General features: G+C 33.6%; 1 protein-coding gene and 1 pseudogene across 2 annotated transcripts; one reads left to right on the forward strand and one right to left on the reverse strand.

Moving 5' to 3' along the window:
* Positions 1-4,671: 4,671 nt before the first annotated feature.
* Positions 4,672-7,060, reverse strand: LOC149576776 (beta-hexosaminidase 2 pseudogene; annotated as a pseudogene). Its single transcript, XR_016354634.1, has 3 exons — positions 6,962-7,060; positions 5,802-6,867; positions 4,672-5,677 (listed from the first exon to the last, which is right to left on the reverse strand). The product of XR_016354634.1 is annotated as a beta-hexosaminidase 2 pseudogene (transcript).
* Positions 7,061-12,022: 4,962 nt separating this feature from the next.
* LOC149576777 (beta-hexosaminidase 2-like) lies at positions 12,023-15,481 on the forward strand. Its single transcript, XM_089821509.1, has 2 exons — positions 12,023-12,877; positions 14,486-15,481. Exons 1-2 carry the CDS (start codon positions 12,076-12,078, stop codon positions 15,454-15,456), a joined length of 1,773 nt encoding a protein of 590 aa, XP_089677635.1. The 5' UTR covers positions 12,023-12,075; the 3' UTR covers positions 15,457-15,481.
* The last annotated feature ends 2,968 nt before the right edge of the window (positions 15,482-18,449 follow it).

Here is an 18,449-nt window from a genome sequence, read left to right on the forward strand (position 1 = left end):
TTGTTGAGCTAGGTACAAAACTTGAACTCATAATGACATACACATGTACTCTTTCATTAAATTTGGGTTGCAATTGTGAAATAAAAATGCAAAGCACTAGTTGGTCTTAAGGTAACATATATAAAATCTTGAATGCCTAACAAAAACTATGCAATGTGTTTATTTTTAAGAGATCAAAAGTAATGATATAAATCTTTGCACAAATGATCTTCCAAAAACCAGAATATAAGCACATATTTGAAAAGAAACACAACTATTGGAACAAAATCTTTCAAAAACATGTGAACATAAATTCTAAAGACAATATAATAAGGATATGTGAGTGCAATTATGCAAGGATATATCACAAAATGAATCTTTTTCTTATGTTACAGACAATGATATACAACTACACATCCCTATGTTTGGCTCAAAATGAGGCAAGCACAACTAGGTGTGGTGAATCAATTCTACTCTAACAATTATTTGTTTGAATACTTAAACCAATTACACATTTGAATGCTAAACAATAATTGAAGGTCAACAACACATAACACATTTGAATTCTAAACAATAATATACATAACACTATATATGCTCTGGAGGAATCCTAGTCAAGAGAAAACCCCACTAGGAGTCAAATGGTCAACAAGATGAATTTACTCTATTAGAACTATTGCTTGGCTAAGAGAAAATAAGAAAGAAAAGGGGAATGAAAGTGCATAGGAACACTTCCTAGAGCACACTTCTCCCAATACAATATCAAGATTTGGCCCTTAGTCGGGTTCATTGATCAATCTCTAGTTATAATACTCAAGATGGAAAAGATGTTCAATACATCCGAACTAACTTAAAGAATCTTCAATGTTAATGTTGTTATAATGATTAGAATAACTAAGAGGAGAGGTAAATCACTTATTCTCAGGTCTAGATTTACCAATTCAAATTTTAACAACTTCAAACAACTTATTCAAACTCATAAATCAACTTGACCAATGAAGCAATTCATCCATAATCCAACTTATCATATTATCACTTATCTCTATGTTTAGTATATGTTGAATAACATAAACATTTAATAGTAAATAGCATGAAACATGAAAACAATATTCACACATGTATGACACTAGGATTTAATGGAAACTCAATTCAAGAAAAACCGCCAAGTAACATGCTACCACTTTTCACTCTTTTGAAGTGAACTCACTTAAGAGCCAACCTTATTTAATATTACAAAACACAATGTTAGGTGTGACCCTATTAAAGGATTTAATCACCTTGTTAGGAGTGACCTTGTTAGAGGAATTTAGAAATGCCACCTTGATTAAAGGATTAACAGTATGACTATTAGATTGACCTTGATTAAAATATTATACTAACATAGTGGTTAGAAAGTAATAGCTATGTTGATCTAGTAATTCAATACAACCCACTTTGCAAATTCAGATATCCATTTGGCTCATTCCTCATTCATTGATCATACTTTATCACATTCTCCATCTCTGATCTCTTATCTGCTTGGCAACTCTTCAAGCAATCACTCTTTCACCAACTTCTCACTTTTCTTCTGCAACATTGTTCTTCACAAGTTCTCCACAAATTTGCCAATCCAACAACCAAAAATCATCTCTTATGTCTCCTTAAATAGATAGGTTTAATCTTTTGCTTCTTAAACATAACCGTAGATCTTAGGGTTTGATCAGATTCATTGAATCTATCCATCATTTTGTCCTTCTTCTTCTCTTGAAACTTCTGGAAAGTTTCCATTAAATCCTTACCTTAGATCACTTAACAAACTCAATTCATGAATTAAATACTCCAGCTCATCAATCCTTATCTTTTATGCATTTTGACTAATTCATAAATTCAACTGTGTTGGCCTCAAATCTTAGTTCTTTCAAAAACTATTAATTTGTTGACACATGGTCATCATTATGTTCTTCATCTTAGTCATCACTGGGTAGCTCGATCTCAACTGATTTGTCTAGCTCAACCTTTATTACACTTAGTCACTACTATAGTTTCCTCTCCATTTTGCTCATCCATTGCCATCACTTGGTTATATAACTTAAGTTGCTTAATCTTCTACTTGGTAATGCTTAACTCGTTTATTAACCACATGATACTAGGTAAAACTTGTGTTTTTCTTAAACTTCAATAATTACTTCCTCACTTCATACAATGATCAAGCAACACATTATCTTGTCAAATGCTAATTGATCAAGTGCCCATTGTAATTCCATCATAGTTACTCCACTCTACTCAACCCTTTACTAGTTCTTCTTGTAGTTCATCTTGTTACTTCTCTTTCCAAATCTTCTTCATCAATCAACTAATATGACACTCTACATTGTTAAGAAATGTCTTACCAATAAGTTTTGACATCAATGATGATATAATAATTGTTCAAATTGTAGTTTCCAACAAAAATGATTCCCATGAAGTACAATTTCTACCTCAATCATAGAATATAGATAATAGCTTTATTAATTTTGTTCCCATTGCACTTGGCCCTTAACATGATCCAAGAACACTAGTAGCCATATGAATTTAACATCCTAAAGCTTCACCATATCATAAACTCAAAATCCAAAGTCATCTCTACACTGATCAATTATAACAGTAAAAATTGAGCTCTATCATGCTAAAATGATAGCTTGGAAAACTCATAATATAACCAAAACTAGCTAAGACAACCATTATAAGTCTACCTATACCACCAGCTTTGAGCAACTAAACAAATCAATATGATCTATAGAAAATACTAAACCATTGTACACATAAACATTGAAATAGAATAAATTGATAAATCAATCATAACTCACTCAATTTATCATGTGTATATTTGTGAGTTGACCAAAATCAACTACAAATATATTTGAAACACCAACTTGGATAACAATAGAAGATCTTTAATAAATCATCTAAACTAAACAAACAAAATGCATTGTCGAAAAGAAAAGAAAAGTATGTTGATATCAACAAGAAAACATTAATCTCAACACACATAAAAATCCTTGACAAGATCAACACATTTTCAATAATCTCCAAGGAATATGCAACACCTCTTTACTAAAATTATGTTCCAACAAAATAAATGTTGCAAGATGATTTAAAATTAGAACATGTTATTATTGTCCCAAGAAGGCTTCAAAAGAGAATGCATTATTATTATTATTCTAATGTAGATTGCATTGGCTATCTATTCTTGAATAGAGGAGAACTCCCATAGTGATATTGTTGTATTGAAAAAGGTACCTTGACTCTTATCATACAATCTTTACATTACACTACAAGAGGACTTCCACATATTGAGTGTTACTTGATATCCAACAAAAAGACTAGAAATTGGTATAGTTTTAAATATAGAATTGGTTGGGTGGGTAGCATTATTGAGAAGTTTCTAGTAGTGAACTCTAATTGACCATTAAATTGGCAAGTGTCACTACTTATAGTTGTGATTGTGATTTCAATAGCTATTGCGGAGAATACACACTTATAAGCCAATGTAGCCTCTACTTGCATGGTTATCATCATTTAAGTGTAACTTATTGAAATTTGAAGCAATTATTTAATAAGTATGTATGTATGTTGACCTATTATTGTAACTATTGTATAACTACACCTCTTGACATAAATATAATAGTTTGTTGTGTTTTCTGAATAGATTGTGTTTCAATAATGTACCAAAAAAACACACAAAATAATTTTAATAGATTATAGATAACTACTATCTTCAATAAATATAATAATTTTATTTTTCATTTATATTGATACCTTACTAATTTTATACTTGAAATTTTAATTACATATACTATAAAAGTGATCTTTATTTTATCTTTTTCTTACATCAAATTATTAATGCTTCTTTAAATATTTGACTTCTCAACCTTCCAACTCTATTATATAATAAAAAATCTAAAAACTAAATATAATGCTTATATATATCATATTATCATATATAAAACCCCGTGTGACCCAAAACATAGAAGAAAATGTGCATAGTTGTACTATTTTGGCTATTACAATATTTATACTGGTTAAACTTTTTTTAAAATAAGGTAAAGTGAGAACATGAGGAAGACAAAAACAAATATTTGACTCCTAAACCTTCCAACTCTATTATATAATAAAAAATCTAAAAACTAAATATAATGCATATATATATATATATATAATTTCATGTGAACCAAAACATAGAAGAAAACGTGCATAGCTGTACAATTTTGGCTATTACAATATTTATACTGGTTAAACTTTTACAAAAAAGAAGGTGAAGTGAGAATACGAAGAAGACAAAAATAAATATTTGATTCCTCAACCTTCCAACTCTATTATATAATAAAAAATCTAAAAACTAAATATTATCATATATAAAACCTTATGTGATCCAAAACATAGAAAAAAAAGTGCATACCTGTACAATTTTGGCTATTACAATGTTTACATCAGTTTATAAAAAAACAAGGTGAAGTGGGAGCACGAGAAGGACAAAAACAAATGTAGATCATTTTGACACATATGCCTCTCCCAGAAAAACAATTAAAACTGTTGAAGATGATGTGATTGCACACAACCAGAGTCAATAATAAATTCAACAATTTTTTCGGGAAGTGGGGCTAACTCATAATTTGGTCGAATGTTTCATTATTCATGTAAATATAAAAAACACATTACATATCAATTGAAATGGCTCTAATCATTTAAAATGTCTCGTCTATGCTCCCCGACTATTGGTTAATATTACACATTCCAGGGTTGAAGAGACACCACATTGGCTGTAGTGGTTCTGCGTCAATTCCCCTACCCACCATTCGATATCTCCACTCATTCAGCCTGTCGGTGGCCTCTGCATATCTCTTTCGCCCACTCGAATCTCTGTTCCCCGACCACAACGTCTCCGCCATTGCAGAAGTTCTCGGCCAAAGACGAGAATCCAAAACAGTCCCATCCGCCTGTTCAGACCAGAGTGCCACCTCAGCACCCAAAACAAGCTTTGCCTCCTCCTCAGTCAGCCCGTACGTAATATCATAATCATATATTCTCTGCCACGTCTTGAACGGCCCACACCACGACCCACCATTTCCACCCCCATAGTTGAAAGGGTTATCCGGGTCGTCGGAAACCTGCTTATCATAGCGGCTGTCGTTGCTCAGGAAGTCACCGTGGCCGCAGTCCAAATAGTAAAAATCCGCCGACGAAACGATTGCCCGATATCCTGCTGAAGTAATGAGCTTTGTATTGTTGGGACCGTTGTTCCATGTATGAAGAATGGTGGTCTCTTTCGGCAGAAGATCTGGTCTTACTTTTATCGTTGCGTCCAGCAGCACGTCCTCCCAATATATGACGGTCTTGTTGTGGGCAGCTATATATGGGTGGGTTGTGTTCACGAATTTCTCAAGCAGCTCGCTCAGAGTTCCTCCCTGGCCGAGGAATTTCTGAACGTCGGCGTTTTGCTTCCAACAGCCAGGGACAATTTCATCGTTTCCTCCGTGGTAGAAATTATCAGGGAACATGGAAGCCACATCATTTACGACGTTTTTGACCACTTTGTATGTGTTCGGGTGGAGAGGATTGAGATGACCGGCTCCGGGCTCCGAGGCCGTTCGATCCTCCCAATCGGTGCCCGGGTTCCACCAGAATGTGTTCGCGCACGTCATTATCTCTGGGTACGCTTTCGCCCATGACAACGTATGCGCTGCACCATGTACGAGATCAATTTAACATCAATGTGTACAACTACACTAGAATCCATTAACATTAATTTCTATATGACCCGAAGACCAAGAGCAAAGTTTAAATACAGTAAATTATATACACACCTGGAGCGTCAATTTCTGGAATGACACGAACGCCATGTTCTCGCCCATATTCGATTATGGTGCTCACATCTTGTTTTGTATACGTCATGCCAGGGTACGACCCTTTCTGCGCCAAAACGGGCTCGGATGGCAACTCTAGCGGAAATGAGTGCGAGTCGGTTATGTGCCAGTGGAAGACATTCAACTTGTTGTAGCTCATGCCCATGATTGTCCTCTGGATTTCATTCACGGTATAAAAGTTCCTGCTCGTGTCCAGCATGACTCCCCTGTGAGGGAATAGCGGATAGTCAACGATGGTCAAAGGGGCGGGAATGAGGAGAGGGTAAGAGGAAGTGGCGTTGTGAGCGCGGACCAGCTGTGAGAAGGTCTCTAAGCCCCAGATGGCTCCCCACGCCGTATGGGCGGATAAAATGGCGGTTGTCCCGTTGGACGGAACGGTGAGATTGTACGACTCGTCGACTCCGTGCTGGAGTTGGGCTTTGAGGTCGCGGACGACCACTTTGAGCTGTTTTAACGGGGTGGGAGAAACGGGCGTTGATTTTGCAGAGTCGGGTGAGTGGATTGGATGCCAGGGCTTTTTTGAGATGAGGGTTTTGTAGCGGGAGACTGCGTTTGCAAGGCTTGTGTGACTGGGGAACGAGATTTGAAAGGGCGAGGACAATGGAATCATGAGTTGGGTATCAATATTTCCCCATTTTACAGACACGGGCTTTGGCCATACGTAGATGCTCCTTTCAGAAGCTGCGGCCGGGCATGCGACGAGAGAGAATAATATGCAGCACAGGGCGATACTCATGGCTGCAGACGCTCGGTTTGCTGGTTGATAAGTCACCAATTTATAGACTGTTTTCGATATATCATGAGTACAAATGCGATTATTTTCATGTTGCTTTTTGTCGTCTGGTCGCTCCGGGTGAAGCTCTGCGATTATCGATTGAGAGAGCCAAATGGGTCTATTACACGTGTCCGATAGACCTACATGATAATATGAAGAGATTACTGACTTCGAAAACTGGCCACTGAAAGCGAAACCAGTCTGCCGGCCATTGCTTGGGTGGTGTTCCCACTAATGAGATATGCGTGAAAGCTTTGTTGAATTTTTTGAATATGCTGAATTGGAGGATCAAAATGACGGAAGTCATAGTTTTCAAGATATGTACGAACGGTCGTTTTGTTAATGCTTTTGCAGCTACTGATTCGCTTATTTGTTGCATTGGAGGTTCATGAGGCACGACAACCTCATTGGCAAGGTAGACCATATCACATCTCTTAGAAATGTTGTTGAAAGAGAGATTTGATGTTCATGAATAGATTCATATGTAGAGATTTGTGATCAATAATACAGAAGATTAATTTGTTATCAAATTAAATAATAATAAAAATTATGCAATGAAATTATTTAATTAATTTAAGCAATTGTAAATTAATAATGTATACATTTCAAATAAAAGATTAATAATCAAAAGACAAGAACTTATAATACAATGGTAAATTGCGAGCCTCTTACTAATCCCTCCAAAAAGACATTAATATTCAAAGAGAAATAAATATGTTAAGAACATCATATATTATTGTATTATTAAAATTTATCAATTATAAATGTTAGATCACTGAGAGAGGGGATGAATCAATTATGTTCAGTTATCATAGAGTCCCTTCAAACAATTTCAATACCAAGAAAACTTCATAGACTTTAATAGCAATCACTCAGTGTAATCATTCAACTTATCATTTAACTCTTTCAATCACTTTATTCTAAACTGTTAACTTATTGTTATTTGCATTACTGAGTGTTAGTAAAATAACTTAGTTATTACCTTACAGTTACTTATTTGTTATCAAGTTGTAGTAATAATGTAAACAAACGTAAAACAACTTGCAATACAAATTACATTCACACATTTGACACCATGATTTTAAAGTGGAAACCTTGTGAAGGAAAAAATCACCTGGGACAAATAACCCAAAAAATGTTCACTTTTTTAAAGTGAGCTCTACTAGGAATCAACCTTGTTAAATGTTACATACACATTGTTAATGTGACCTTGTTAGAGAATTTCACCAAAATATCATCTAAACCTTATCACTCCTCAATCTTGTCTAGAGAGTGGCATTCTCTAAAGGACTTGCAAACACTACTAATTGATGTTACCATATAGGATTTCGCAAACTTGTTAGGTCCATTCAATTTTTTAATTTTTTTGCTACAATGGTTAAAAAGTAATAGTAGAAATGATTTGTTAAGAATAACAACTACCTTTGCTTGTTCAAATCTTTGTTCCTCGCTCTTTTCTTTGTCTGGTGTCCTTTCACTCTGTACTTTTGACTGGCTGATTTACACCTTCTCTTTCTCCTTCCTTTGCTTAGTTCACCTAGTTGAATTATCTTCTTTCACCTTCTTCAATAGTTCACACTTTGATCTCTTATCTTGCATTCAATCAACAAGATCAACAACATAACAAACCAACAACCTAAAAGTGTCTTGATCTCCTCCTTAAATAGTCATCTCCAAGCCTTCAGATTCTTCCATCTATTGTCACTTAATCACAATCGTCAATCTTAGGTTCATACCAAATTTCATGATTCAAACTCTATACAACAAATCTAGACACTCAGAAAATACAACTTTCATAGAACTTTGTGCTCATCCTTGTCCTTCTTCAATCTCCATCATTAGATCCTTATTGAATTCTCTTAGTCATTGATCTTGTAACAAACTTTGACTTGTTCCTTAGATCATCTCAAACTTTCTAAATTTTCATCAAAAGTCAGCCTTAGATTCCAATACTCCAAACCTATTCTTCTAGTTGTTACTCGAGTAATATAGAACTTGGTTTTTACTAGACTCACTTGGCCAATGCTTTATCAATTTCTTGAGCAACACTATAGTCTTGAATACAGTCTCCCTTCATTAACCTTATCACTCAGTTAAGCTTATGTTCTTCAATATATTGCAACAATGTATGATTGTAAAATAATCAAACCAATATTATGTTATCATTGTCCAACTCATTCAAGTACCTATTGAATATCATACTTATCAATTATACCTTCATCATACATTCTTCAAATCCTCTTCATCAAACAAATGATATGGAACTCTACTGAATTAGTATAATTTCTAGCCAACTAAGACTTTGAGATCAATGCCAACATAACAAATGATATGATTCTTTCATATACATTCATAGCATCACCTATAACATTATCATTTAGAGAGCTAACAATAAATTGAAAAAATAAACTTGAAAAAATTCACTTCTTTCGACTTTGAAATAATTATTAAAGACCATCTTTCTATATTGTATTCTTCATAAAGATCTATATCCTTATCAATGAGAAGATAAGCCCCTTAAACATAGACAGATGGTAAAACATATAATGAATAATTGTCATACCAATGCAAAATCTCCTTTATAAATAATTATAATTTAATTAAAACTTTTTATAATTTAATTATATATATATATATATATATATATATATGAAAAGATATAATAATCATGCGATTTTTTCTTTTTATTTTGTAACAGTATATAAAGGTTATAAAGGTATGAGCTCTAATAACAAAGTTACATTATAAAAAATATTATTAATATGAATAATAAAAATCATCTATGACATTATATTTACAATTCTAAGAAAAATAATTTGTTAGACTATGATATATAATGTTATTCAATATAAAACTAAATTATTAAACAGTAGTCACTTCTTAACATATTGAAAAATTAAAGTTTTCCTATCTAAAATCATTAATTTATATTTCTATACAAACTTTAGAATCTCAATTTTCATAACAAGACATCAATCTATTATAAATATCAAAATCAACATAATACTAAATTTTAGATAAACTTATAGGTATCCTCTTTTTCAACTATTTCATTTCCTAATCCAAAATACTTAAATTTAAAAAAGAATATTTGAAAAATTGTCTCACATGCAAAAAAAAAAAAAACCTATTCAATCATTAAAATTATCTCTTTAAAACAAATATTTTGAATAGAACAAAGCACTATAGCACTTATAACAATACTATACTAATTGACTCACTTTGTTATACAACTCATACATTTTGTTTTTAATGTTTGTACAAAATTCATACCCGAAAAAGGAATATTTTGTACATTGTTCAACATTGCTGTCAATGGCGTCTACCGCAGTACTGAGAATCCACATTAAAACAGCCGAACGCTAACCCCATTTAAATATTATGTCTTGTTTCGACAATTTTGTGTTTATGAACCATACAATATTCTGAGATATCGACATATTGTCGGCTGAACCAATCTATTCATTTTTATCATGTTAGATAAAGATTTGATCGTGAAATTAATTGGTTCTATATTGTGACTTGAAACGATGAATTGAATCTAATCTGTATACAGATTTACGATCAAATAATGAATAATATTTTAATTTGGTATCAGGATGTGTTTTATCAAGTAGTCTGATTATTTGATTCGGAGCAATACAAATGAAATCAAATCTTATCATAGGCATGTGATTGAAATAATGAAAATATTTTCTTGCAATGAAATCTAATATTGTAGATTTCAATTGCATTGTTTGGATTAGTGCAGGTGATGTGGCTTGATTTTCTATTAGCATAGACTTTTGAATCAACATGCTATTGCGTAGGACTTGATTTACGATAGAGGAGGGGATCACTCTTTTCTCTTGAAATGTTAATAGATTATACGGATTAAATGTCCTTATGTCAAATGATCGTGTAATTGATTTTTAAATTATTTTTATAATATTTAACAAGAACATAAGAATGTATCTATGTGCATATTGATAAGATATATTTTAATATTTTTTGAATTTAAGCAAATAAGAAATATCTACTTTATTAAGGGGTTGTTCTATAATTTAAATTTTAAAAATTTAAATTAACATGGATTTGATCAAGCTTAGTGATCTAGTTTATAGTAAATGTGGCTATCAATTCTACATTGGTTAATTGAGGCGATGTTAGTGACAACTAATTAGTTAATGACTTCTATAAAAGGGATATTTTGAGTCTTGGAAAGACAAAATTACACTCTACTTGTTTCTTTAAGAAAGTGTACAGAGTGGTATAAATCAAAGATGCAAAGTGTCATGGATATAATCATTGATTTATCTTGATACTCAATCCAAATCATTTTCATGCTAAATAAAGATCATTTTAAGGCTATTTGCTACATGTCACTCATATTTACTACTCATCAACTTCAATTTCAATATCTATTTTAAATATTTTACTACCTTTTAGTATATTTTTAAAGTAAATTAGATAATATGATGGATTTGAATAAGATTATGTTTTAACAATATCATATTGTATAAACTAGTGGATGAGACGAGTGTTTTAGAAGGTCACACCTATTCTAGGTGAAAACAACTTCTTAGACTAAGTCATAGTGTGGTCCAATATAAGAAATAGAGAAATAATCACAACATCTCTATCTTGAACCTTTGTCTATTTGTACTCAAAATTTTAGAATCTAGTATTTCATAAAAATACATCAACCTATTGTTAAGATCAAAATCAACGTCAAGATTATTGACAAATTTTTTATTCATTCTCAATTATTTCATTTTATTTTAATTTTAGACACTCAAATCCAAATGCTACTACAACTATAATATAAGAAATATTATTGATCTTCAAGATGTTTATATTTAATTAATTCAAAGTCATAAAATGACAAACATCAATTAACCTTTTCTGCATACTCTTAAATTTTTTAAAAAATATTGAAAATTATCCCACACCCAAAAATACTATTTAATCATTCTTTCTGTCTATTAAAAAATCTTCTTCTCAATATAACAAAACAAATTTTATTATATTCCCCACGGAGAAACCTACTACACTTCTAACAAAAGCGGTAATCACAATCGACTTACAACTCGTTACATTTCGTCGAGATTCTTGTTCAAGCTTTGCCATCGCTGCCAAGGAGCCCATGGCCATTTACAGTCATGCGGAAGGCATCCACCCCAGGACAGATATTCGACATTAAAACTACCGAACGCTGACCCCATTTAAATAAATAAATAAATACTACGTTTCTGACATCTTGTACAGCCAACATGTGTAGGCCAACCCTTTAACATCGTCACTTTTGTCGGTTGGAATCAATTTAACCCTCACAAACTCCCTGTACAATCCGCCATGAACCAAACGACAGAAGCTTTCAGTCTCTCCACCTCTATAAATATCATCCCCATTCTCAAACACGACGAAAGCATCTCGCAGTGTGGATCATTCTGCAACAAAATGAGCATCTGCTGTGTTATCTTCGTAATTCTCTTTGCATCGGTTAATAGAGCATCCGCAGCTGTTGAGAACGGGAAAGTTTATGTGTGGCCAAAGCCGATCTCCGTCGAATGGGAAAACTCTCCTCTATCTTCCATTCCATTGTCTTCCAACTTTGACATCGCCTTTCCCAATCACAAAAGCCTCGCAAATGCGGTTTCCCGCTGCAAACGGGCCGTTAATCTGCCAGATCAATGGCACCCGATCGAGCCACGTGGCACAGAAGCGGCACCCATCTCTTCCACACGGTTGGAAAAGCTCAATGTGGTTGTAAGCGATGTGAACGCCGACCTGCAACACGGGGTAGACGAGTCGTACAATCTCACCGTTCCGTCGAACGGAACGGCCGCCGTTCTGTCGGCACAGACGCCGTGGGGAGCTATTTGGGGTTTGGAGACGTTCTCGCAGCTCGTCCGCCGTTACAACGCAACGGCAGTGAACTCTCCCGTTATAGTCGGCCCTGTGAGTATTGTTGATTACCCGCTATTTCCACACAGAGGGATTGTTCTGGACACGAGCAGGAACTTTTACTCTGTTGCAGAGATCGAGAGGACAATCATGGGCATGAGCTACAACAAGATCAACGTGTTTCACTGGCATATATCCGACTCGCATTCTTTTCCGTTAGAACTGCCTTCCGAGCCGGCCTTGGCGCAGAAAGGATCGTACCCTGGAATGACGTACACAGGCCAAGACGTGCGTGCGATTGTTGAGCATGCACGAGACTATGGCGTCCGCGTAATTCCAGAAATAGATACTCCAGGTTTGTTAGTTTTGGCACGCTTTCCACAGTTTTTACAAGATTTCTGTTAACTGCTGCTTTCCAGTCGGTTTTGTTTTTCGACTTTCCCAAAGTTTGCTGTGCAGTAGTTGTTTTTTTTCCCCCTTAAATATCATACTAAGGAACAAAATAAGTCTGGAGAAAATTAGAAAGCTTTTCCTATTTAACACTTTTAGTCTATACAAGAGTCTAATACTATTTTTACACTTTTAGTCTATAAATCAACTAGTGTATGGTATTTAAGTGAATCATACACCATCATGGAAGTGAAAAGACTGATGCCATATGACTTTCTCTCATTAATTAGGGTAGAAAACTAATTAATTAGAAAATAAGCTTCCTTGTATAAATTCAGAAAGTTGCACTCATATTTATTATGAATGTTTAGCCCTTGACGGCCTAAATAAAGTAGAATAAGGTAACTATAATCCACCAGAAACTATAATTACAATCGTAGAGTGGTAGTGTCCTTTTTATTGATCCATTCAATGTTATCAACAAATGTGACCAATATCTGTTTTATATTAACATGTAGAAATAGTATTAGAATGAGTGGTTGGCGATATGTTTTGATGCTTTGTTCTATTGAATATCATTCATCAACATCTAAACAATAGAATAGAATTGAAATGGGTGACTTATGATATATTTTAATGTTTTGTTTTATTTAATATTATTTATGAAATGAATGGTCACCAAATTATCATTTTTTGTTAAATAATATACATTCATACAACTTTTTATTCATAAACTATGAGTTAATAACTTTGAGTTGCAATAGATTAAAAATTAGTTCTAACTATTAATTGAACTGTTATATATTTTATGCAGCTTTGATCTAAAAGAATTGTACTAATAGTCATATAATGTATCTCAAACTTCTATTAGATTTAAACTATTCTTTAGTTTTTTTTGTTTGTGACTTGAGTGCTTTATAACTATTGTTTTTAGATGGTTGTGTAGAATGCATTAGAACTTGTTATGTTTGCAAGGATGAAAAAAGTGATCATTTGATAAGTAGGAGCTATTTTCCACAATTCAAATTGTGATATTCCTGTTAGGATTTAACTGTGTAGTTTTTGAGACAAACTCATTGACCCATGTTCCATTTATTCTCATAAGAAATGGATTCATGGTAATCACTACTCATGAAACATGGGTCAACGAGTTTGACCCAAAAACTAGAGTTAAATCCTAATAACAATATCACAAAAAAAGTGATCATATCAAACTAACATCCAATACACATCCTATATTGATTCACTTTAACAACTACAAAATTTATAGAACTGATCAAATGCGTATATATACAAATGTCTCATAATCCTTAATCATGGTTACCCAAATAGCCTTTTTAATTAGACAATTTTTTATTGAATCATGTACTCAATAACCTGAAAAAGGAAAACTTATCATTTTCCCAAACAATTCAAGATACGCAAACCATAGAGGATCTATGTATGAATACACTCGCTATTATATGAACAAATTAAAAATTTCCAGTTGGCTCCAAGTAAATTCGATGTGTTAATCATTTTACCATGTCAATTGTGAAGTTAAGCTCTAACCGGAATGCCATAATGATTTCAGGCCACACATTATCTTGGGCGAAAGCCTATCCAGAGATAATGACATGTTCGGATCTATTCTGGTGGGAGGCCGGCACAAGCTGGGGCGACCGAAAAGCCTCGGAGCCTGGATCAGGCCATCTCAACCCCCTTCATCCCACCACATACAAAGTCGTCCAAAACGTAGTAAACGACGTGGCATCCATGTTCCCCGATAACTTCTTCCACGCAGGCAACGACGAGATAATCCCCGGCTGCTGGATGGCGAATCCCGACGTCCAAAACTTCGTGAAAGGGGGAGGAAACCTGAGGCAAGTGCTCGAGAAATTCGTGAACACAACCCACCCTTTTATCACCGCCCACAACAAGACGGTAATATACTGGGAAGACGTACTTCTGGACGACAACATCAAAGTGAGGCCCGAGTTTCTGCCCAAAGAGACCACAATTCTACACTCGTGGAACAACGTCGGTCCCAACAATACGAAGCTTATAACTGCGGCCGGCTACAGAGCCATTGTTTCTTCTACCGATTTCTTTTACTTGGACTGCGGCCATGGCGGCTGGCTGGGTAATGATAGCCGCTATGATAAGCAGGTTTCCGACGACCCGGGGAATCCTTTCAACTATGGTGGTGGAAATGGCGGGTCTTATTGCGCGCCGTTCAAGACGTGGCAGAGAATATATGATTATGATATCACGTACGGGCTGAGTATGGATGAGGCAAGGCTTGTTTTGGGTGCTGAGGTGGCACTCTGGTCTGAACAGGCGGATGGGACTGTTTTGGATGCTCGTCTTTGGCCCAGAGCTTCCGCAATGGCGGAGATACTGTGGTCGGGGAACAGAGATTCGAGTGGGAAGAAGAGATATGCAGAGGCGATAGAGAGATTGAACCAGTGGAGATATCGGATGGTGGGCAGGGGAATTAATGCTGAGCCTCTGCAGCCGATGTGGTGCCTCTTGAATCCTGGAATGTGTAATTTGAATCAATGATCTTGTCTTAGATTTGGTAGCTGGTGCTCAAATCTGAATTTATGTTTACTGATATTGGACTCCATGAATGTTTAATTCTTCGTGTGATGGTTGGGGTGAGATTTCTTGAGCATATGGGTGGCTCCGTCGAATTAATTTATGGAATGTTTGGTTTCAGTAAAATTAACCAGATCCAACTTCTTCTATATTAATTGTCTTTTTTGGGGGTGCCGGCTAATCTTCACATAAAATGTATCAAGACAAAAAAAAATCAAGCAATGATTCTTTTTCAGATTCATGAAAACACAGCGAAATTTTTTCAAAAATTTTGTTGTTTTTTATCACAAAATATACAGATCATAAAGATCAAATGCTGAAATTTAAATTCATTGTGTTTCCATTTTTTGAAAATTTAGTCAATGGTGCAATTTGTAGGGAGGATAGCTGCTTCCTTTTTTTTTGGGAGGTTGGGGGGGTGGGTTTGCCAAGATTTAGCTTTTATGTTATTATAATTAATTTGGAAAACATAAATTTATTTTTTTCTTTGTTATTTATTTATCTTGAACACTTGTTTAGATGATTCATTTCAAATTATGGTAATAGGTGGATTCTATTGGAAAATCTAATTTGATTTTAAATGAGCCACTTAAATAATTCAATATTTAGACTAATTATACCCTTCCCAACCAAATTAATAATTACGTTCGTTAAGACAATAGCTATTATTTTATTATACTTGTACTACAATTAATTTCAAATAAATTTAATCAATCCATTTAATTGATTTTATTGTTCTAGTACACTATTTTTATACTCTTGTGTGCATAATTGGATCCTTATATATCTTTGTTCTTTCTCTACACTTCTACCAAGCTCAATTTTATGATCATGAAAACCATCAAATTTTTCTTTGCCACTTTATTAAGTTTTTTTTCTTAACTTGGACCAGATTGTGTTTCAATAACAATATAACTTAAGTGGACCTTTGCTTATTTTAAGATGCCCTACTACGACCTCAAAGCTTTCTTTTGGGATGAATAATGTCTGTTTATAAATACTCCTAATTAATAGGTAAAGGTATTTAGTAGAGAAGAGGCAACACCCTCAAGTCAACCTCATACATTCTATGTGCAAGATGCACGTGGGGGTCATGGACGACATCGTAACACAAATGTGATAGGCTCAATAAACTTGTATGTTATTGTGCTAGCTATATAGTTGTGATTTGTGACAAAATTGAAAAGTAAAATAGAAGGGAAATGATTGAGAGGGTGAAAATAAGGAGACCTGAATACTTACAAACAAATACTTGTTGATACATATTTATTGCGAGTATAATCTAGTTGTGATTTGTGACAAAATTGAAAAGTAAAATAGAAGGGAAATGATTGAGAGGGTGAAAATAAGGAGACCTGAATACTTACAAACAAATACTTGTTGATACATATTTATTGCGAGTATAATCTAGTTATTGATTATTGTAAATTCTTAAATATTTTATATTTGTTAAATAGTTTTTGGTATATTAATGAAGTTGAATGGTCCATAAAAAGTTTACCAGTGATCAAGTGTGATGAGTGCAAGATCCTGCATCAGAAAGGGAGAAGACTAGAATCATACCCCAAACAAATTTAGTGAAATAGATACCCCTCAGTCTTTGATTCTTAACAAACAAAAAACAAATCAGCCATATAACTGCAAACCAAAAATATCTCATATTAGTTAAATTTCTTCCCTACATTTTTATTACCAAGACTATGTTATTGCAGTCATTGAAACTCGATAAATAGAAGGGGAATTCGATGAGGAAAGAATTCGATACTTTTGAGGAAGAAGGAAAAACTATCCTGAGCAAAAAAATCAAATACACCGAATCCATAAAAACATAACGTGTTGAACTCTTCACTGGTAATAGATGAAACAGGTCGGAGGCATGTTTCAGTGAATCCTTTGATACACTCAGTTTTAATCCTGGATAAGACCCCGACATCACCTAAAAAAAGGAGTAAATTTAGTTTTTTTCTCCAACATTGGAACAAGCCCAGTTTCGTGTTAGTATCAAAAATCATAACGAAACGAAATCTGATTTTAATACCACAAGTTTCCTGCATATAATATATAATATTTTTATAACGAGCGACAAATGCATAAATAAACCAGGACTGCAAAATCTGTCACATACGCAATCGTAAGTATTATACAAATTGTAAGATGCTTCAAGCTGTGACAAAAGGGAGGTTTTGCTTAACCTACATATAGATTTTCAAGGTGTTGGATGATATGGTGGGAGGTCTATAAGCTTTGTTAATAATACTAATAACTGGTGACAATCTATTCTTAATGTTTTCAATGAAGAGAGTTATATTTCTTTAAAGTTGTTGAGGTGTATGGAATATAAAATTTAATATATTTAGATGTTAGATGATTTTTGGGTTAAGATTTAAAGATTGAGGGTTATTTATTCTTTTATGCATTCAATAAGACGTGATTTTTGGTGGTTCAAGTTCACCAATAAACTTAGAATCCATTACCAAAACATAAATGTTTGAACCAAAAAAAATGATTTCTTATGTTGCATTGATATTGATAGATTACATGATGATATTGATCTTTAGGATATTTCTTTTTAGGTTTTTTTAAGAATATATAAATTATTATAAATATTTTTAATCAAATTTTTATTTATTTATGAATTATATCTAAAGTACTAATACTTGCAATAGGACAAAAGTTATTAGAGATCACTAATGAAAATGGGTACAAAATATATTTAAAATTGCTAATAAAAATAGGTACAAAAGTTATTAGAGATCACTGATAAAACTAAGTGTAATATGAAGTAAGATACATTACTTTATTTTCATTGTGGTTGGATTGAAACATGTCACCCTCAAAAGCATCAATCATTGAAAGAACTATTTCTTTAACATCCAAATCTTTGTCAACCAATTTAAAGTTGACATTATAATGTTAACTTTATCAAAAAATTCAAACATTTGATCCCTTCATAATTG

The sequence above is a fragment of the Cupressus sempervirens genome, chromosome 1, assembly GCF_028749045.1.
Source record: "Cupressus sempervirens isolate cs-2001-9-10 chromosome 1, ASM2874904v1, whole genome shotgun sequence".
Taxonomy (NCBI): Eukaryota; Viridiplantae; Streptophyta; class Pinopsida; order Cupressales; family Cupressaceae; genus Cupressus; species Cupressus sempervirens.